Source organism: Apis cerana, linkage group LG9 (assembly GCF_029169275.1).
Source record: "Apis cerana isolate GH-2021 linkage group LG9, AcerK_1.0, whole genome shotgun sequence".
NCBI lineage: Eukaryota > Metazoa > Arthropoda > Insecta > Hymenoptera > Apidae > Apis > Apis cerana.
Window position 1 is genome coordinate 3,306,932 of NC_083860.1, and position 23,837 is coordinate 3,330,768.

Below are 23,837 nucleotides of genomic sequence, written 5' to 3' on the forward strand. Positions count from 1 at the left end.
ATGGCGTGATTTTCCCCGGATCTGAAGATTAGTTATTGGCGAAATCAAATTTTTAATCGGTCTAGACGCGATCGTAAATTGATTCCGAAGTTGATAAAGAGATCGGTAAATTTCTTACTGAAAATTTTATTAATCGAGCGTAAAAAAAATTGATGAAGGTAAAACCGCCTAAATCTCGAAAGAAGGAAATTATGCAAGTTTCGAGAAAATTGTTTGTTTTAGGTTATTTAATAGATACTTTGGAGAGATGGTTCTCTTCTACTTTGATTAATGTTTTTTACATTAAATTGCACCAGCTCGCAAGTTAAAAAAATCTTCATTTTTAAGCTCGTTTCTCCGAGATATACTCGCTCAATCTGCACTTTAATTTCTTTTTTTTAACTCTATTTTTATTCGATTAAAACGAACGAATGAACATCACGTTATATTAGATAACGGAGGAAAAATAAAATAGGAAATTTCTAATTATTCGTTTCGTTTAAACACGCGTAGAAAGAAGTTTTTCAGCTTCATTAGAAAAAGTATTTGATTCGATTAAAATATCTGTATACCTTTATGTATACATCTAAATAATTAAATAAAAAATTTTCAGCTCTAAACGTGTAATCGAATTAAAATCCGTACGATTTCAAATAACTCGAATTCTTCATTTACATCAGCATTCCAATTGAAGAACAAGATTTTCCTTCATCTTAGAAAAACAAATAATACACGATAAAATCCGTATTTCAATTTTTTTCTATTTTCCTACGTCACGAGAACGAATTAAACACGATCATTTTGAGATTTAAATCTATTAAATATATGCATACGTACACATAACTTTATATATCAATTTTTATCGATCTCTCCCCGAATTTGCATAACCACGTAGAGCACCAATGATTATTTTAACTGAACGGATTGAAACGTAATGCCATTTCGTCGTAAAAACTCGTTCGAATAACGCGCACGAGAGCTATACATATAGCTAGTTCCATCTTCTTCTTCTCCTTCTTCGCCGCGATCAGAAATTTTCAACCATGGGAAAAAACTGTTCCAATCCTACTCGAGCGTGGTTTTTGCCCCGCGCAAAAGAAGGAAAACGTGTAACGTGCCGTCGAAACGGACGTAGAAAGGCCCTTCTTCTCCTGTCTCCGCAAATGGATACCTCGGGAAGATTCACGAGAAGTACGGACATCTAATAAAGGTATCTAATAAAGGTAGTTTGAAATTCTCCGCAAGTGCACTAGCTCTCCCCGAAAAATCGAATAATCCAAGGTGATGTGTGTGTGTGTGTGTACAGGGCGTCTCTCTTTCCTCGTCGTTGCCACGATACTTTATCCACAAAGTTAGGTCGGTGGTTTAAGTCAAAACACGGATACGTTGCACAATCACCGGGGGCGATTTCTCAAGTCTCGAAACCGAGTTTCAAATACTTTCACGAAGACGAATGGGTTTGGAAAAAGGCCGTCGCTTTCAGCTGGGAAAAGCGCGCCAACGAAAACTGATTGAATCTTTAAAAATCACCGACTCTTATGGGGAGGGGAGAGAGAGAAGGTGTTGTATCGGATAGATTTCCACCAGAATGTTGGTGGAAATACGTTTTCCTCCCTGCTGGATTCTTTTCGATTTATTATTTTCGATTTGATTTTAGAAAGAAATTGTTTATTTAAGTAAGGGATTAGAAATTTAATTATTTAGCGAAGATTTATTTATTTGAAGATTATTTGAAGTAGATTCCGTTAAAATGAGTCTTCTTTTCTCCGATCGTTTTTTAAACTCCTCTCGTATTTAATTTCAAAATAAACGAGAGATATTGTTTAACGATAAAGACTTGTGCGTTAGAGAGATATTGTTAAAACAAATAGACTTCATCTTTTTCCTTACGTTTAATCACTTTTTAAACGACGATTAATTTAATTTTAAAATAAGAGAGTGAAATTATTTATTTAAAGTAGATATTTCCTTTTCTCTTCTTCTTCTTCTTCTTCTTCTTTTCCTTTTCCTGTTTTCACTCGATCCTTAATGATGATTTCTAATTTGATTTCGGCAAAGCAAAAGAGGTTATTTATCAACGAGACTTTTTGCATATTTGAAGATATCGATACGAACGATTTCACCTTTTTCCCCCCCTTGGGATATCGAAAAATGCTGATTGTTCTAGGAGGCCAGTTATTTGATTGCGAAAGCTGAAGTAGCGACGTCGAAGAGAGAATTACTATCCGGCGAGGGAGGATGAAAATGTAAAAGTGTGCATGTACATCCAGTAACACGCGATGAATTTCAAATCGATCGCGGGAACCGTCGATCGCTCGTGTTAAAATTTCACCACACTGTCTCGTCCGACTTAATTCGACTCGTGGACAGCAAATCTGGCAAATACAAGTATTTCTTCGTAAAAAGATCCAACAATCTTCAGAATCATAAAAAAAAAAGCACTCGAATTCATCTCGATTCGCGATTCCAACGCGTATATATATATATATATATCTTCAAAAATATTTAAATATTTTTCATCCCTTCCTTCCCTGTGCTTCATTTTTAATAATCTTAACATTTACTCGGATCGATTATCCGAGATCCATGTATGTTATTACAATATCGACGTTGTTACAGCGCGCACATTTTTAACGATCGAAACCAAACAGTAGGAAAGATAAATATCTCGATGGATCACTGTATTTCAACCGTCTGCTCACTAGAGGGGGGAGGGGGGGATCCTTACCGATCACGAAAACGGCGAGGACGACAAAAAGGGACGCGAGAAGAGAAGATCGCGCTTCCCGATATCTTGTGTCACTTCTCATCGTGTCTCCACTCGTATTCTCGGGCAACTCGGTGTTTTATACACACATACGCGGTTCACGGTTCACTGCTCCGTGTTCATATTAACACTTCCTGCTCCCCCCCGCGTGTGTCACACCTATCCACGGCGATTCATTCGATCGGACCGGGGAGGAGGGGGGAGGGCGAAAAGAGAAGAAGGAAACCCAAAAAAAAAAAAAAAAAAAAAAAGTTCACACACACTTCTCCACCAAAATTTACGAAATCCCTTTTGTTTGTCCGTTCGTTCATTCGTTTCCTCTCCTTGTGAAGGAAGAAAAGAGTATCCACCACTCGCAACCCCTTGCAACACCTTTTTTTCACCGTAGAAATGACAATGTCACCGGAGGGTCGGATTCAACCGAGGAGAGGAGAAGAGAGATAGAGAGAGAGAGAGAAAGATAGAGAGAAAGAGAGAGAGAGAGAAAAAAAGAGGAAAGATAGAAAGAGAGAAAGAAAAAGAGAGAAAGAGAGAGAGAGAGAGAAACGAAAAAAATTGGGACCAAGCGACGTCGAGATTCGATTCGTCGATCACTCGGTCGACGATGGCGCGCCGCGCGTCTCGGGACCGACGTAAACGCGAGGAGCTCTTCCGGTCGACGTACAAACGGCTACTGAGGCTCCCGCCGCAAGCACGGAAAGCTTCCAGTGCGTCGACTCGGTCATGCAACCCGAAAGCTCGCCTCCCTCCCTCCCCCTCCACGCACCCTGTCGCCTCGTTCTCTCCTTCGCCCTCCTCCCCCTCCGCCTCGTTCACCCCCTCGGCCATTTTAGCGTCGTCGTCGTCGTCGCGATCAGCCGCGCCAGTGCGGGTTGCGCGCGCGAGGAAAGCTTTCTGAAGCTTTCGGGGAGGGGGGAGGGGGGGAGGAGGAGGGGGTGATTGATTGGCGATGAAACTTCGCGACTGATTGAATCTTTTTTTCTTGTTTTTTTTCTTTCTTTTTTTTTTTTTCTTTTTCCCCCCTCGCCTTTTTTTCCTTTTCACGTTTCAATATCGATATCCCAGCGCGGGATGGTACACGGGAGGGTGTGTGTATCCGCGTGTATGAATCTTGAATCTTTCTTGGAGGATGGTTGAGGAGGAGGGAGGAGGGTGGTGGTTGATTTCGAAGGGGTGATTCTTCGAAGGACAAGTTTTGGCCGCGTGGTGGCCAGCTTTTGATCGATTGCTTTCGATTATTCGTGGAGTGGACAATATGGTCCGTTTCGGTCCTTTGACAAAGGAGATTCCAATGAGAGAATGATTGTCCCTTGTAAGATGGCAGGATCGAGTTTTTAGTTTGGTTTGCTTTTCGTGATGTTGGGAAAAATATAGTTTTTTTCTTTTTTTTTTTCAAATTATTCAGATGAGATTGAAATGTAATGTTTTGTCGAGGTTATAACTGTTAGAAGTGTAAGTTCTTTTTGAGCCTTTCTTGTGAAATGCTTAATTAGATTCTATTTTCTTTTTTTTTTCATAGTCTGTAAATTTCAATTGTCGTAGATTTAAAACTGACGAAGCTACGTTTCGTAATTTAAACTTGCCAATAAATTCTTATTATATCTAAAGAAGAAGAAACTCACAATTGTCGCTAAGTCTCTTCTTCAAGTTACAGTAGTACGATTGTAACTTGTTAATTGGCAAAGATTTAATAGAAATGAATTAGATATTGATGGATTTTGGCTTTTTTTTTTGCATTTCTAAAACAAATAAACATAATTGTGAGATACAATTTGTTAATTATTAAATTTTTATAATCTTCTTTTTCAAAGAAATAATAGTAAATGTAGTATAGTGAATAATTATAAGAGTAATTATTTTTATTGTAATTCATCAATTATTTAACGCCATGAAAGTGTCCTATATTAGATACTCAAAATGCTCTCCATCAACATCCAAACATTTACATCCTCTCTGCTGAACAGATTGTTATGTTGAAGTCAACATGTAGTATAAATTGTATCACAAATTTTGCTCGAATTTTTTCAAGAATTATATAGAAATATCTTGTTGTCTAAATAAAGATCAAGATAAGATTGCAAAAAGGGAAAAAAATAAAGAAACTAGCTAACTTAAAAGATGGATTCATTTTTGACTCGTTATATCTAAAAAACCCTTCACATATCGTTTGAAACAGTTTACATGATTTACTTGATGTTTTTACGAAACCAGAAATACACTTTTCCATCCCATCGCTAGATAGAAAGTAAAACAATTTGTACGTTTACGAAAAAAGTTTATCAAACGGATCATCTGGCTCACTGATTCTTCTTTCGTTGTAAAAACATCAATTTGATAATGTTCGAAAAAAAGATTATGATACCGTTATTCTAAGCTGCACAAGACCATCTTGTAATCTTTTAAAATTTTCATATGAGTCTACTAGAACGTTCTTATTGAATAAGATTGCTAGATATCTAACATCATTCACATCATTCTACACGAAGATAGCCCGTAACGACGACTTGGTTCGCCCACTTTTAAATCTCGTACAGCCAATTGAACGTTTCTATCTTGGATTTATCCATACACCAACCATATTTCTTTTCATCTCGTACGAAGCATTTTATTAATTCAAGTTTATTTTACTATTCATTTTTTGAAAAGGACGTCATAACCACTGTCCTTGAAAAATTTTAAACAATTGGTACAATATTTATTTGAAATAATTTAAAAGAATTTAAATAACTATTATAAACTATGTAAATATTATTTAATTTGATAATCTATTTATGATAATTTTGTGAAAAAAATTTATATGATTTTATGTTTATTATTTTCATCAAATATCAATGTTTTATTTTGATTAGTGTATTCGATATATTTTAAGAATTTTAAATTACATGTATAAAATTATTGAAGTATTATAAAAATAGTTAAATATATAGTATATAAATAATTATATTTCTTTTAAAAATCAATAGTTATATTACAAAAAAAAATTTGTAACCAGTCAATTTGACTTATTTGACATTCAGTAATATATTATTATAATATATAATTTAAAGTAGATTTTATTTTCTTGAAATGATATTATTTCTTTTTCTATATAATAAAAAATAATTTTTATATCATAAAGAAATATATTTTTACATTTCAAAATTTGTTTTATGTGAATTATGAATGATACGAAGATCTCGATAATACATTGAAAATACATCTCGACTTTGATTTTAATACATCTTGACGTTGATTTGACATTGATCCGAAACATGCGTAGTAATCATCTTAAAAGAGTTAGTAATAATTGACTATAATACTACATAAGTGGTATCAAGTTCAAACGTCAAGAAGAGCCAGTATTTCCTGTGCATCAATTTAATAGATAGTTTATCAGTTATATTCTAAACATAGTTATTTTCTTAACTATTATTAAAATATCATTCATCTCAATTTATCATGCATGTATTTATAAGTTAACGACTATCATCGTTGAAAATAAAATATCGAGATAAAATATTTTTTAAAAACTTTCTACAAATATTCGCGAAATAATTTAAACAATATTACGATATAAACTGATTTTTCTACTTAACCATCCAATTTTTTATTAAATGGAATATCGTAAAAAGAAACGTTAAAGAAATTAATATAACGTTATATAGGTGTATATGGGTAATAGTATATATAGATAATAGTGATTTTTTAATAAATGATATGGCAATTTTTTGCTACCTAACATGATGCCACAAAAGTGAAAACGTGTAGCCGATGAAGCGTCGAGAACAGGGACGTGAAATGCGTTCATAATGTGAACGTGACTTCTTCGCTATTTTTATAACCTAGAAATTCTACAAAATTTTTATTTTGACATTTTTAATGTCAACCCTCTTTTACATTGAATAAAATTCTCCGTATCTTCGTCTGAAATATGAAAAGTTTAATTCCACTTTTCAACAAAATTTAATTACAATGTATTTTAATTAAAATTCAAATAAGACGTTATAATAACATTTTACGAATATTATCAAAAATATATATACACATATTTTAGATAGAATAATTACGATCTTTAAATTCCTATTATATCATAAACATATCTAGAAATAACATTTATAGTGTACATTCCATTACGTATAAGCTCAATTATAAATATAAAAATTCAAGCGTAGCAGAAAAAATAATTTCATTCATTGAATTCTAGAAATGGAACAATAGAAAGAAATTATAAAATAACGTAACATAAAAATTGATTTTTTCCTCAGATTAAACGAAAAAAAAATAAGTTATTTTTTCATCGATACGATAATTATCGCGATAGTCGTTCCCCTTCGATTTGATTGATTTGACACGTGTGATTTAAATTGATCCTAAAGGAATCTGGATAATCACGATCGTATCATTTAAGAGAAAACAAGTATATCACGTACAGTTAAGGTGATTAAGACCGGATGGATGAGCCATGTTCCGGTGAGTGACCTGCATTCCAGATACAGTATTAGTCGAATCGAGACGTGATTGATGTATACAGGATAACAGCATTTCACGTGTAGCTATCTACGTTTAATTTCTTAAAGATAATTATTTGGATTTTTTGAAATAGAATTCTTTTAACATTCCAAATGGAGAATAATCATATTTCTCAAATATCAATGACGTCCATTTATATTTCATATCATGAATAAATTGTAAATTTTTGTGCCTTTCCTCAGAATTTAAAGAATAAAAATGCATAAAAAATGTTTAAAGTAAAGTTTTCATCGTCATATCTAATAATTGAAACAAATTTTAATTTTCAGAATCCATTTCTGTTCTTCGAGTTCATTTCATATCTTTAAAAATATTGGGTAATTTGTATAAACTCATATGTAATTGATGTGTTATTTTAATATCAGAATGTCGTTTTTCATATCTATAATTCTTCCTAATTATTCAAACAGCAGTTTTTTCCTTAGGAATTAATGAGTTTTTTATTCGTCCAATTCGTTAATAAATCAGGAATTCATAAAGTTTATTTTCTTTAGAAATAATTAATTTGTAAACATATTTTAAGCAAAACTTGCAAGAAGGAACATAAAGTTTTATATGAATATTATAATGATGAGAAACTTTATGGGCAAAGATTCATATATTTAAAGGATAATATGAGAAAAGTTTTATTGTATGATTATCTACAAACGCTTCTAAATTAAAATAGTTTTCCACACAATCTGAAATAAAAATTTTGATTCATTTCTAGTAGAAAAAAATATTTCATAATTACGTGGATTATAATGATATACAGTCGATATTATTTCTCTTTCAAACGTTTGTTATTAATGCATTGATTTATCAATGCGCAAATACGAATATTTTTTAGCATATACAAATAATTCCGCATAATATTTCATATTTGTTGATACGATTTTTAATAACTTTTTATCGATAATTTTGTGAATTCACTAATATTTTATTGTATTCAAAATATTGGAAATTTTCGATATTTTTCAGAATTATGAGTGGTACATCATATATTCGATGTATTAAATAATAACGAAAGCTTCACTTTGTTATTTAAGTTTTATAAAATATTTATTATATATAAAATATATGATATACATAACGTATATTAAAAATATAATTCTACGTATATTTAATAACATGTGAATAACACGTACTAATTATGATTACATTATTCATCAAGATTTTTTCGAATTACGATATACATCGATGAAATTGTAATATTGTATAATTATACAATTAAACATATATTATTCTTTAAAAAAGATTCTGTAAAAGTAATTAATAAGGAAAAATAAAACAATTCATTTTTGTAATTTTTTTTCTAAAATAATCACTTTTTGATAAAATATTAATATTTATTGTTATACTAATAATTCAAGCTAGAAAAATAAAAGTTTTATATTCCAGCTTAAGGTAAAATTATACGTTAATTAAATTTCTAATAAATCATTGCTTAATGCATAATTCATTTGAAGAATTTCTCATTAGAAAAATAATTACAAAGAATTATAAAAAATAAAAAAAATTAAAAGAGTTGTTATACTTAACAAAGAAATTGTGACAATTATTATCATGGTAGTACGAGTATAATCGTAAAATAAAGGTTATCTAGGCTAATGTTCTAATTAAAATCAAATATTTATTAAAATTAAAAATATTCTGAATTTTAATAATAACAACCAAAAAATAATTTAAAAAATAATGATTTTATTTCTTTTTCAATTCTATTTCGTTCGTAATGGCGATGTGTTTGTATAATTCGTTATTAATTATTGCATAACATGGCTGTGTACTAACATAAATTACCATTTTAAAAAGAATTTAATTATGATTTACGATAATGAATCTGTATGATAATAATACAGAATTTAAAAAAAATTTCAACTCTATAATTAATAATTATTTTTGTTATTTAAAAAAAATGGAATATTTAATAAATTTGGAAATAATTATATTTATAATAATAATTATCTAAATACATTATTGCACATTGATTCATTCATTTAATTCAATTGTTTATTTGAATAAAAATTACTTTAAAATAAATTAATAAATTGAAAAACATGATTGCAAAAAATCAAAACGTATAATAAAATTTTTTAGTGCGATAAATGGTCGTCATATGATACTCTATCGTTTTATTTTTAAAACTCATAATAAATTCATAAGGTCTGAAAGCATGAAATGCAATTTTTATCGTGGACTTTTCAACGGTATTTTCGTGCTGTACCAAACATGATTAAAATAAATAGAACATTCTCTTTATCGCTATACATTTAATAAAATTATAACAATTAATACAATATTTAAAATAGAAATTATTTAATTTTTAATATTTCCAATATAAAACATATCTTTTTATTATAATTCATAAATAATGATATATATATGGTGATAATCATATATATGTTGATACATTAGCAAATATTTGTTTTACATAAATTCCTTTTTCTTTTTTTTTTTTTTTTACAAAATAATAAAAAATATTTTGACTCTTTCTGTATTATAAAAATGTATAAAAATATATAAAAATTTTATATCTGGTATGTATTACATTGCAATAAAATTTTAATGGAGTCAATAAATTTGAAATTGTACGCGTCCTTTTAAATTTGTAACAATCATGACATTATGCATCGAATCGAGACGCTTCATTTTATCTCCATCTTATTTCCTCTCGTTCGAAACTTGAAGAATGACCCTCGAATCGATATTTTTTAATATGAATTTTTATGTTTGCTTCACTGTTTAAAATCGATTTTCCAAGCCGATCCTTCAAAGGTATCCCCATATACATTCGAACTTCTATACATAACTTGAAAACTTTTATGGAACTAGAATTTTATTCATTCTTTTCCTTTCCCATTGAAAAAACTTCTACAAGTTAAAATATAAGTTATATACTCTATATATAACTTAAATTATTTGCCATGTATTTAAATATATTTTATCCTCATATATTTTTACAATTCAAAAGAGAAAATATTCTTACTTTTCTTTATTCGACCCCTGATGATCTGATAATAAATATCTTCGTATAAAATCTCTATAACATCAAATTTTCGTACGTATAAATCCTCTTGTTTGAAAATTTCAATAAGAACTTTCATAAATCAAACATCTTCTCTTAAGATTCAAATCTCTCTCTTCTCGGTTATACAGGATTCAATTATATTCATAATCGAGTTATCCATAGAGTCTATAAAATTTATTACATTCCTGTAATTATATACGATATATTATTGTTCCCAACCAGTGAAGAAAAAAAAAATCAACTAAAATACATTTCCAACGAGGTTGTGCGACGCAGAGTTACGACGCAAGTACAATTTACTTGCTTAGAGAGATCCCGCCGTCAAATCCTGAGAAGAAAATTTTCTGCAAGAACACCCAAAGGCACACGTTCAGTCAAAATATCGACCAAAGGAATTTGTATTTCCGTATGATGGGACGCGAAAGCATTCCCGGCTCACAGAAGCTTATTCTATATCGGCGGACAAACATCGCGCTTAAACTTGTTCTCGAGTTTCTTACCCGGTTGACGACCCACGGAATTTCCGCGCGAATTTTCCGCTAATATTCGCCTGCACCCTTTTATCAGACGAGCTATCCGGATCTCGCGAGCCCCAAAGACGAGTTAACGCGTCACTCTTCTGATTCGTTTATACGATTCCTCTTTGAATCCCTAATCGACGACGAGCGAGTTGGAAACGAGCTACATAGGTTTTGTGCAACAATAAACATGGTGTAGCTTCTTTCTCTGTGTAGAGAGTTGTTGAGTTGAAGTTTATTATTATATATCATAAGACGAGAGAATAATCACGTGAAGAGGAAAAATTGGAGGAGCGTTGTTTTATAAAAGAATTGCGCGAGGAGAAATGGAAATCTTCGTTTCGTTGGAAAATGAGAATTCGCGTGTGAATAATTGTGACGGGTAATGTGTCTTAATTATTCATTGAGAAAATTGATGATAATTATTATTAAAGTAAAATTTGATATTAATTAAATGATAATATCGGAAATAAGATAGGTGAAAATTGAGTTGATCGAGATTAGTCGTTTGATTTCCAGAAATTTTAGATAGGTGTTTGGATTGAAAATTAGATTCAAAAAGAGTATAATTCAATTTGTGAATCTGTTCTAAAAATTTTTTTATTCCGCTATGACTTTAATATATATAAAATTATAATACTTATAACGAAACGATAAAAATTATATATTTTTTTAATATTTTTCAATGAACTTTGTATTATTATCATTATTGATATAAGTTTATCATAAAAACGTATTATTTTTCATCCGAGAAGATGTTGAGGATCGGTGTTTTCCTTGATTTTTAAGATTCAGAATTATGAGACAATGCAAAACTAAATTCAGAACTAACAAGGGGTTCTAATCTTAATTTAAGTCAAATCTAACTCATCATTCTGTACTTTGACTAAGTTCAAGCTGATCTAGATATATACTTTAAAAGCGACTGATTAAACGTATAACTCTATGAGACGTCAAATCTACGGCCAGTAGAGTAGATCAACGACAACTGCGGCCAAAATTAAGCAGACGTTTGAACGTGAAATGGACGTAAATTAAACTTTGCACGCTGTATCTGAGAAACTTCTTAACTTATAATATCGACACATTTTCGTACGTTTATTTTTTCCTTAAACAATTTTTATTCTTTGTCAACATTAATTTCTTCCACCCCTATTTTTTCCCAATTTATTTCACAGAAATTATATTTCGTACACTCTCATCAAAATACCACAAAATATATACATATATCTTTGTTTCCCATCTAATTTATCTCACATGTATAAACTATTCTTTTTTTCACGCCTAATCCGAAAGCAATTTTTCTCATTTTTTTTTCAAATGGTTAAATCTTTATTATTTTTCCAATCGAGAAAACTCTCCCCCCCAAAAAAATATTTATCTATTTTTTCCCGTAAAAACAAATTCACGCCAGCAAACGGGAAAAAAAGGAAAGCTTAAAAAATTTTTCCCCCGGTCGAAAACGTGGGCATTTTTCCGTCGCTTTACAATTGATTACAACGTTTAACCGGTAAACCACGGGGAATCGAACCACGGACCACCGGTATGTACAAGATGCGCACGTGTAACTTTTGCTTGTGTACACATCGGAGTGCGAGGTTTGCGGCCCGGGCGTGTGTGGGCGAGAGAGAAAAATTTCGGTGGCCCCAGATGCGACGGGTCCGCACCGATCGAACTTTAACGTCGTTTGCAAGCGGAATCCTCTCCCCCCCTCTTCCTCTCCCCTCCCCCTCCCACCGTGGCGCCGCATTCTCACGTTCCATTGCGAAACTGTCGAAACTGTCGAATCGCGGACAAAGGGCGTATAATGCGAAAGTTAGAAACAGGGGCGCAGCGCGCATGCGCGGGAGGACGTGCATCGCTCGCGCGATACGGTACAAGCGGAAGTTCTTCGACCGTATAATATTCCACGTACGAGTTGTCACTTCGCGACCGCATTTCAGTGACTAATGAGCGCTTTCGAAAGCACGTTAGGTACTGTCAGATACACGCTCTGTTATACCGTGGACCTCTGTGAAGGGATCTTGATACATGCACATCCACACAGAGGGAAGATAGGGGGAAGGGGAATGGTAGTCTCTCCGCGCGAGGACTTATCATCCTTCCATCGCGAGTATAGGAGCGTGGAAGGGAGATGATGGCACGAAGCGGCATCGTGTTTGCTGAATTTCTGTTCAATTTCTCTGGGATGAAGTTAATTTTAAAACGAGGGAAAAAAGGAAAAAGGAGGGGGGAGATTCTTTTTTTTTTTTTAAAGTTGCACAGATTGGACGTCGAACGCGTGGGGAGAAAGTATTTTAATTTGGGAATCTGTGGAATCTGATGTGTTGTAATTAGTTTTGGATTGTTCGGAGCGAGGGATAAATAGAGCAAATAATTAGTTCGGATGAAATTGATTTGGTCTTGGGTAATGATGTTTTTTTGTTTTTTTTTAAATAAATTTCAGAAGTTTGCAAATACAATTTTTACAGTTTTATTGGAAATAAGGATTGGATATTTTTTATTAATGTGAAATAAAAAAAAAAGAAAAATAAATAGAAAGGGAAATATTTAAATAAAATATTTGAACGAAATGAAAAACAAATATGTGCATAAAATATATTTATTTGTGAATTATTTATTTATCAATTATTTGTTTAATTATTTCAATTAATAAAGGTAAATAAAATTTCATTTCACAGAAATGAGAATTAGAAAAGTACATAAAAAGAATCTAATTTGGCCTGGATAAAAGAAAAGGAAAGAAAGAAAGGATAATAGAGAATAGAAAATAATAGAAATTTTATATAGAAAACATCTTTATTTTTTGAAATAAAATAACAAATAAAATATTAATACAATAAAAACTAGATACAAATGATATTACTCAAGATGAAATAATATAGGAAATAAAAAAAAAATATAAATTTAAAATAAAATTCAAACATTGCAAATAATTATAAGATATAAATAATTTTTATATATTTCTTTCAAATATAAGTATTTTAATACATTTATTACACTTTACAACAAATTGTATAATAAAAATAAAAATCATTCCATGAAAAAGATATTTATTTATATAAATCTGTAATTTTCATTCAATAGCTAGATTATATTAAGACAATTCAAGCAATATTAAAAAAAAGGGGGGGAGGGGAGGAAAAAATAGAAGAAAGGAAAAAAATGACCGTATTTCTTTTGTAAACGTCTTTTATAGCATGGATTTTCAAAGTTTTATAATTTGTAAGAAACACTCCTTTGTTAGAAAACACGAGAACGTCGACTACAAACGATGGTCTATTTTAAATGTTGGTTGCTTATTTTAAAAAGGAGAGAAAGGAAAAAAACAAAAGATAAAGTATGATGGCTTGTCTCTTTAATATGAAAGAACCTTTCATTTCGTGGTAAATCAAAGTTTTCTCCGAGTACAGATGGTGCATTTGGAATTTTTAAAAGGAAGAAGGTATGCGGTACACTCAGATCTTTGCTACTTATCCAGAAACATCTTCGAATAAAAACTCTTTTCGCGAATATTTGTCGTTCATAACAAAGAAATCTTTTTCGCGCTATACGAATACCAAGTTGGGAAAAACTAAAATTCAAGAATGAGGATAGAACATTTTTTTTTAAATCAAATTTTATTATTATAAAATGATTAGATAGTTTAAAAAAAGTGGAAACATTATAATAGTAAAACTTAAAAAAGGATTAAAATACATTTTATCAATTATTAAATTTATTTTAAAATTGTGAGAATTAAAAAAAAAATTGTGTTAAAATTTTTAATTCTTCTTTGATTCTTCAATTCTTCTTCGATAAATAATTTTTGATCAATTTTTTTTAATAAAATATTCATTGCACACTATTACACAAGTGCTAGTGTTATTAAGAAAAAATTACAAAGTTGTAATGATCTTTCTAATATAATTAATGAAATTAAACAAGAATCATTAGAAAATAATTATTATTTTTTTTTGTATATTTCATATATATATATTCTTTTAGTATAATTCTTTTGACAATTTTTGAAGAAAATATTCTTGGAATTTCATTCCAATGTGGATCACAAATGACTAAGATCAATCACATCGTTGTCAATTAATCAACAATCTAAGAATTAATAAATAATTATGTATGGGTTTGATTAAAAATGTGTACCACTTTTTAAAAAATACAAGAAGAAAACGTTTAATATATATATAATATATTGCGAACAGTGTATACAATGTCTCCGCTGAAATAAATGTAAAATGTAAATAGAATAACGGTATAGATTTATGTTTGATTTATATTGTTCATATGACGGGGAAAGAATTATGTAACAAGTTGGACGCAATTTAATTTGCATTAAAGAACAAACTTACATTCAGATTATACTCTACAAACGATATTATAATCCTCATCGGTTTACGTATAATATAAAAAAAAGAAAAAGATATTAATCTATATCGTGGAGCGAAACACAATCGATCTATATATTTTATTAATTCTACTTTTGAGATCAATGAGATGATTAATCGAGTAAACAAGACGAATCACTGTTTATTTAATTATTAAAGGAAATCTCTAAATCCTCAATTGGATAAACCGATGATGTTACAACAATTATATATTGTAATTAATTCTATGCTTGAATACGAGTGATGATTTACAGTTTACAAAACTTAAATGCTAAAAATAATATCATTTAATTATAATATATCGGTTTCCTCTATAATAAAGAAATACTAATCGTAATTATTCAATATGTATATATACCAAAATCCATATGTAACATTTAACTTATCCACAAAACGTATCGTTTTCTTAATGTTGTTAATCATAGGCTTACGCTAAATGATGATCAAAGGACTCTGAGAGGAAAAACGTGCTAAAATGTAGACCACAAGAGTGAAACTTGATGAATCACATTTTCCAATTTTTACATAATAGGATATTTAAAGTTGGACTTATCAAATTATTACATACAGATATGATTTAAATCAGAGATGAATCGAAACCTGATTTTGAGATTCGTAAGATTTTGTGGGATCTCAAAATTCTCGAAAACCTAGGATATTTATTATTATTATTATTATTATTATTATTACTTTCTAAAAAGTATTTACAGCTTCGAAAATTATTTTTATTTTCACTGGATCGTGGAAACGTGGAGAGAGAAAAATATTTTCTACCGAGATAGAAAAGTATTCTTGTCTCTTTTATGATGTCTTAAGTTTTTATATACGCTTTTCAGAGCATCCTTCAGAGATTCCACGACAGTTAATCGGGCACTTTTATTTTATTATTATATTTTTGCTACGTATTTAAATTTTAATAAATATTTAGAATTCTTCAAAATCGTTATCAGCTTAAATGTAAGTTTTATATAATTATTATTATATGGATTTCGAGAATTTCGAATTACAAAAATAGCAAAATATTTCAAAGATTCGAGAAATTCGAATCTTTTTGAATTTCGAAGAGTTTCGAGTGATCCATCCCTAATTCATATCATTCATACCTTGAAATTTATCATTTTTTTGCATTTCTACCATTAAAGCGCACTTTTTTTTAATTATTAAATCGCGTAAAAAAATAGAAAATGGACAAATGGTTGTATTATCAAGTTTCCCTCCTGTTGTCTTCAAATATTTCATACAAAAGCTGATGAAATATAAAACAAGGCCGCAAAGAAATTTATGATCATGATGTATCGTATCGGTGTCTTATGTGCTTGTTGTGTATTCGAATTAACAAAAACACGTATCAAAAATATGAAAAACTATACACGTTGGCATTTTCGCATATTATTGACAAACATTGTCATAAATTTCTATACTTACACTTAGAGCCCTTCGATCTTGGCCCTGTATTCCTAGAAAGCATTCGCTTAACAACTATTGTGCAATATGGCGTTGCAGCCATTTGTTATTAAATTGTGCACAAACTAAGAGGATATAAGTGGATAATATGTAAAATTCAGCACAAATTTTTTTCCCATAGCGAATTATAATAAACGAAAATTATAGAAAATATGACGTATGAGACATTTCACGTGAAATTATACATAAACAATTTCTTTCGAACTCGGTGCAATTTGTATAAAATTTTATTAATCTAAATAGAGCCCTTAATATTTAAAATATAGCCTCTCGTTATACATTTTAATTACTGCATTAAATTCTCATATTTTAGTGAATAATTACTATAAATATCGAAATCGAACACAATCTCTCAATTATTTTTTGGTAAAAATTACATATATCACGATTTCGATCCTACTTATGAAAATATCAATTTTCATGTATTTTTTAATAGGATGAATAAGTTAAAGATATAATAGATTTTAATGTGCTTAAGAATATATTTCAGTGATGAAATTTCGAATTAAATGAGAATTCTTTTATTTCTTTTCTAAAAATCGATGAGGTATATTTTTCAAAGTTATCTTATTAGGTCCACTGTTTTATAACATTTTCTATACCTTGAAGAAAATAGAAAGATTTTTAAAAGAGGATATATAAAATAAAAAAGAAAAGAAAATAAAAAAAACTAAATATATTTAAAAGTAAAAAAAGCAAAAGTATTTTACAGATTTAAAAAATAATTAATGAAAAGTAATTGTTCAGGAATATTTAAGAGATATTTAAAATATTCCTGAAATTGAAATAAATTGTTAGAAAGATAGATTTCGTTTACACTGATTGTATTATTACGTTTTTTATTTTTTTTATTTTTTTTTATTTTTAACGAATGATATTTAACGACCATTCTTTTTTTTTCAATCGTAATCTTATTTTCAAATAAAATTATAATTAGAAATTGTAATATTAAAAATAAGATTTTTTTATTTATTATGATTATTAATATAGTTATAATAGAGAATATTTATTATATCATAAATTTTATATAATGCAAAATAGCAATTGATTGCAATTTTTGAGCAGAATTAAAAATTGGCAGCGCTAATAATAATTGTAAAACTATTAGCTACCAAAAATTAATAATTAAGTTAATATTATATTACTTAATATTAGATTAGTATTAACGTTAACAATATTTTATCTTAGATTATTACTATATTAATATTAATGAGTTTATAATTGAATATTTAAAAAAAAATTATACATTACAATAGGCAGAAAAAAGTGTGATATTTAAAATATAATTTAAACGTATACGATTTTTGAGAAAGAAAATGTGACGTATAATTAAGGATACATTTTAAGGATACAAATATCATAAATATAATTCAAAAATATGAATTTTGAATGTAATTGAAATTCTTATCGTTAAAACACTTAATCGATACAAAACAATCGAAAAATTCAGACTTGACATCGGTTTTCAATAATTGCTATAAGAAGTAACAGGCAATTCCTTGTTTAAAAAAGTGCAATAAATAAAGATCATCGTATCTTTTCGAGATAAATCAAGTGTAATATCAACCAGAATATCAAAAATCTCTGTTTTGGATTATTAAATTTATACTTAAAAAATTGTGAACTGCAATACGTAAAAAGCTCGCAAGATATCAGTCTATTCGCATCAATATTTAATTTTTATTAATAACTTATCTTGAGCTAAAATATTTAAACACTGAACCAGCTATTATTAAATATCACGAGTTCGAAATTTATTAATCGTACGTAATCATATCGTATCGAACGTGAAATGTCCCGTACCACGGATGGGTTAATTGTTCATTTTTTTAAAAAAGAAAAAAAGAAGAGTAAAAAGAAATGTAAAGTCGAGAGAAAGTATATATTATTCGTCACGTAATCGTCGATCAAACTTTGTATAATGCAATTTACTCAGTATCAGTATTAGAACTTTATTGTGCTTCTCCGTTTAAAACGAGTACATCCACTTCCGCCCTATATCAGACTTACGATAAAAACGTTCAAAACTCGCTGACGTTGGAGAACTTCGAGTAGACTCGATTTCACGGTTGCTTCGGCAATTAACAAACTTGTTCTATGGACCGACTCACACAGACAGATTTTTTTTTCTTCTTTTTTCCATTTTCCAGATCGAGATAGCAACATAGAAAACATTGCTCGTGACCCGTGTGATTAATCATCACACCAAGATCGGTTACAGACGAATCAGAATTTTTCGTTCAATAGAACAGTATTTTTCCGTTAGATTCCGTTTTAAAAGTTTCTTCTCGTTTCTTCTCATCGTACAAATCTTTTGTAACACTTACGCACTAATATTACATCGTTTATAAAATTTTATACATTTTATACACAGAATATTCTGGTGTCAGAATTCTATCTATCTTTTTTTTTTTAATATCGAGTTTTTCCAAAACGACTTCGATCTAAAAATAAAATCATTTATGGAGACTCGTATCGAATCATTTGATTATTCTATTTAATATACAGAGTGACTCGCCGTTATTCACTGGGCAAAGAGAAAGTATAAATTTTCTTTTATTAAAAAATTGAATTTTCATAATAAATATTTCATAAAAATAACCTGGTTCACGGTTCATTCTTATTGAAAATTTCTTATCGAATAACGAGATATTCCGTATAATTACAAAACCTGTAATCTAATCGACGTGTAATTTGTTAATTTTCTAATTTAATATCGTTTCTTGATAAATCGCACCGAAAGAATAAACGTTCGAATATCAATGAAAAGTTAGCGTGTCTCTCACGAATAAAAAAAGCTCGCATGCAAACAACGAGAAGAAATTTAAAGACGGTCTCACGAATGAAAAAAAGGTGTCGTCGAGCCAGGTGAGATAGAAAGAAGAAGCAACCGTGTTTTATAGCTTCTCGCGAAAAGTAATCCAACAGGAGCGATCTCGTCTACCGACACAGACGATTGAAACGCGAAAAATAGTCTCTTAGAAGTAAAAGGAGTGTATTCTAGCGAATCTCGAAAAAAGGGATAACTACGATAATCTGTTCGAGAGTGGAACGTGGTTCGAGGAGAGGGTTGTGGGGCGCCGGTATTACCCTAAAAAAGAAAAAGGGGGAGGGGATCTTTACAACCTTGGGGAGGGCAACAATCATCGCAGTTTTATGTACAATAATATCCACCGTGAATTTGTTCATCGCGGTAGCCACGCTTTGTACAACCTCTGGAAATGGTTATTTCTTTACAAACCCGTGCGCCCACAAGGTCTGTCCTTTGTGCTCTCAACCTCTCCTTCTATGGAGCTGCGCGCTACGGTCGGGGATTTTACATTTCTCGATTCGACGAAAGTTCATTCTCGAAACGAAAGAACAAGCTGACCTTCGTTACGCGAAACAATCGTCTATCCTGGGATTGTTTGTCCTGTTAAACATGGTCGCCCCATATTGTCACCGTTTTTGCACGGTCCACAGATGCGAAATAGGTGCCGTGCGGATGCCAAGAAACTGCTGTCACCACAGCTCTGAAAGGTGTAACAGATCAATTAGATTACTCTGTTTCTTTGTTTTCATTGTTCGTTGTATTGTTGTGGCTCGATTTGTCGATTTGCGTTTTGCGAAGAATAAATTTTGAAAAAGAAAAAAAGAAAAAATTGGAAACTCGAAATTCGTCGGTTTGCAAAAACGAATGACTATATAAATCTCGATTTTTAATAAATTCGAATTCAATTTCTGTAGTTAAAGAGGAATAACGTTTAGAATGTTAATTATACACATCAATAAATATACAACTCTGATACTGCATTATTCTGTTACTTAGAACCACAATAATTAATTTTTTGATGTTTAACGTTTTCAAAGATACAATTATAGGATTACAATATAAAAAAGTCAAGTTAAAATAATTACAATTAATTCCCCTACACGATTTATCTCTTCATAACAATCGATAAAATAACATTTAAGTGATATTTAGCTTGATCGAATTATATATATATATATTTTCGTACTTTAAACAAGTCGAATCAAATCGCATCGACAAGAGTATCGAAAACAATGGAGCAGAGGCAATGCAGCGTCGCATAATGCTACGTAATAATATCGTAACAAGCCTCGTTAAATCCTACTGAAAGTTTCGACACGACAAAGAAGGAAAAAAAAAACAGAGAAAAGCAAGATCGACAATGCAAGAGCAAAAGCAAAAGAATCTCAAGCTTTCATTACTTCTGAAAGGCGCTAAATGATCCCCTCCCCCTCAAGTTATTGTAATTCGAGATCAATTATGGAGAGGACGTATTTTCGAATCGTAATGGTCGTTCGAATTAATCGAGTAACTGTTGCAAAAGACCACGAGAGCTTTCCCATGCATCTGCAAGCAAACCCACCACCTCGCATTTCGCCATTTTGTCCGTGAACCCGCGAGAAAGCACGCGAATATGTCGTCGGACGCAGTTGATTCGAGTTGGCCGGTCATACCCGTTTTCCACTGTTTTCCAGTTCCTATTGTTTTTTGCGCGGTAAATACGTGGCGGGGGATTGTCGTGGAAACTCCGTTTCCATCCGACAACTGTGAATCGACATAATGCGATGAAGGACACGGTCTTAATTAGGATGACTGAATATCATTGTTCCTCTACCGCTCTGTCTTGTTGCGAATGACGGAGAAAAATGGAAAAGGGATTGGGAGAGGGGATTTTCACAAGATCCAATATAGGATTTTATTTGTAAAACGCAAAAATGAACTGGTTTAGATGGTAATAATTATCGGATGGATTAAACGAATAACGTGTAATAGAATAATGAGGGAGATTAAATGATTATTTTTAATTGTTTGAACTAGATATGAATAATCGATCTTTGGAATTAGGGTTAAATTATAATTATTATTCTCTATATTGTTTTTTTTATTTTACGTTGGTAGTAATCAGAGATATATATATAATAATAATTGTTCAAACAGAAATTGAATACTCGTCTAATTTCTTTTATGTATTCAAGTGTATATGCAAGTTTAATTTTAGAGTAAATTCGTATTCAGATTTAATATTCGTGTAAAAATTGGAATATTTATATGCAAGATAACTTTATATTTAAACTTTTAAATGTAATTATGTAGATTTTTTTTAATGCCATGTATTTTTTAATCCTTGTTGTAACCCATTTTTAATACTTTATTATGGGTGATAAAATCAATATTAACATTGTTCTTATAACGTTGAAATATAAATTTTTTTTTTAGATTACATATTACATACATTTATTGGAGGAAAATAAAATAGGATTAACCTATTTAAAAATCCGTTTAAAAAATTTATATTTCTTTTTTTTTTTTTCAAAATTTTCGCCAATCTTATCTAAACCAAACAATTCTATATATAATCTCACATCTCAGAATACAACGTGGATCATTTATCACGTCAAAAGCGTGTCTTTCTTATTACACACTTGCAATTTTATATATCCGCCGAAAAAAATTTCTATCATATCGTAAAGAGAAAAAAAGGATATATCAAAAGATATATCCATTTCTCGGAAAAAGAATAAACTTTCACATCTAGATAAATCCTCTATAAAGATGTTATTATCTCTATACATATTCTTCTTTCCTATCTTTTAGGTTAAGAAAATTTTTATTCTTAAAAATAAAAAGCTTTCGAAATTGTTAAAAGCGGCCACAATTGTTTAACGCGCCACCTTGGAACGTGGAAATCTGGGATGGCGCAAACCGCTAAAGATTTCATTTGAATGTGGAAATACACGGTGGCGCGTAATTTTCTGGCCGGAGCGGCTTCGCCCATGCAGCAAAAGGTCTATAAAACCTGAATTCCCAAGGGTGATTCACGGGGCTCCGTGGAATCGTAAAAGGGTGTTTCTATGCGAGGACAAACGTGGTGAAAATGACATACCTTTTGCGTCTCGAGTAAAACTTTGGCGGGGAATCACGCGTCGAGGAACGCATAAAATGTTGTGTATTTTATACTGTAAAGATCAAGTGGAAATGACGCGTTAAAGAGTGTCAAATTTGATTCGTGATTGTAGATTAAAAAAAATTTACATTCCGATTTGGAAATTTATGGAATATTTGTTTATATACGTTCGAATACATTACTTGTATGAACGTGTAAATTTGCTATATTTTTTGATAATTAAATTTTTTTTACAATATTGTGAAGCACATTATTTTTTGACCTCGATATCAGGAGGAAGAAACTTCTGCTCTTTATGATGTAGAATGTAGACTGGAATAAGTGGGGTTTCAATTATCATTTGTTCGACAAATACAGAAATTTTGAGTTCTTTCATTTTTTCGTCGTTCATAAAAGCTATTTTACTTATAAATTTTTATTAAAGAATGAATTTGCTGGGTTGAATTTTTTTTTTCTATTTTTTTTTTTTTTTTTTTAATGTAATATGATTATAGTAGAGGGAATTTTAAAAAGCAAATCAGAGATGCACAAGATGTAACGATATTTTTTAATTTAAGGTCTCGTTTTGAAGTATAAAGAAATTTAAAATTTAAAAATTATTTATATAAATTTGATTAATTCTTGAGTAGATATGAATGAATAATCGAATAACAAAAATGTTCTACGTGTAAGAATATTAAATATTAAATGTGGAATTGAATATATTATTACTAAAATCTTCAAAAAACCAAACTCGATATTTATAAAACAAAATTTCATCCTACATTTTCGATTTATTCTTTTATAATAAATAAAATTATTCTTTTCTTAATTGCATCACGAATATAGGAATGCCTTGTATTTTGATTTAAAAAATTCAAGATGACTTTTCATTTTGTAGGAACATAAATTACTTTTGAAATATTTACGATTTCCTCTCGCTGTGTTTAATTCGTTAACGAATTAAATAAAATTGTGCAATGAACATTTATTTTAATGTCTTAATTATATTAAAATAAAAGAATTCTTTGTAATTTTCTTTCCAAATACTTTCACGTTTATATCTTTTTTTTTTTTATCCTGAACTTATGATTAAGCTGTTAAAAACTCACAAAGTCAAAGTAAAAATTTCGAGTTCAGTTGCTGACAACATTCTGCATACTAAACCAGGTCACTTGCGATATGATGGATTGATGTTGCAACGTAGAAAAACTGACCAACAGAAAAACATTTCGGTACGTTATTTTTTGACGACATCCACACCATTCCTTTTTTGCATATACTTTTATATATTTTATTTATGCATAAATAACAGCT

General features: G+C 30.1%; 2 protein-coding genes across 7 annotated transcripts in view; both read right to left on the reverse strand.

The window, feature by feature from the left end:
• The window catches only part of LOC107999022 (uncharacterized), a 57,789-nt gene extending 54,219 nt beyond the window's left edge, over window positions 1-3,570 (reverse strand). The window contains exons 1-2 of one of the 3 annotated variants that reach the window (XM_062079980.1): window positions 3,309-3,570; window positions 817-3,118 (exon numbers count right to left, since the gene is read on the reverse strand). In XM_062079980.1, coding sequence (XP_061935964.1) covers window positions 817-820 — 4 coding nt within the window. In that variant the 5' untranslated portion in view covers window positions 821-3,118; window positions 3,309-3,570. Of the gene's footprint in view, window positions 1-816 lie in introns of all 3 variants that reach the window. The other 2 variants (XM_062079979.1, XM_062079978.1) reach the window with 2 other exon arrangements.
• Window positions 3,571-14,923: 11,353 nt separating this feature from the next.
• Window positions 14,924-23,837, reverse strand: part of LOC108003939 (autophagy-related protein 16-1) — a 490,268-nt gene continuing 481,354 nt past the window's right edge. For all 4 annotated transcript variants that reach the window (XM_062079974.1, XM_062079976.1, XM_062079975.1 and 1 more), the window contains one exon: window positions 14,924-20,138. In XM_062079974.1, the coding sequence (XP_061935958.1) occupies window positions 20,042-20,138 (97 nt within the window). In that variant the 3' untranslated portion in view covers window positions 14,924-20,041. The remainder of the gene's footprint in view (window positions 20,139-23,837) is intronic.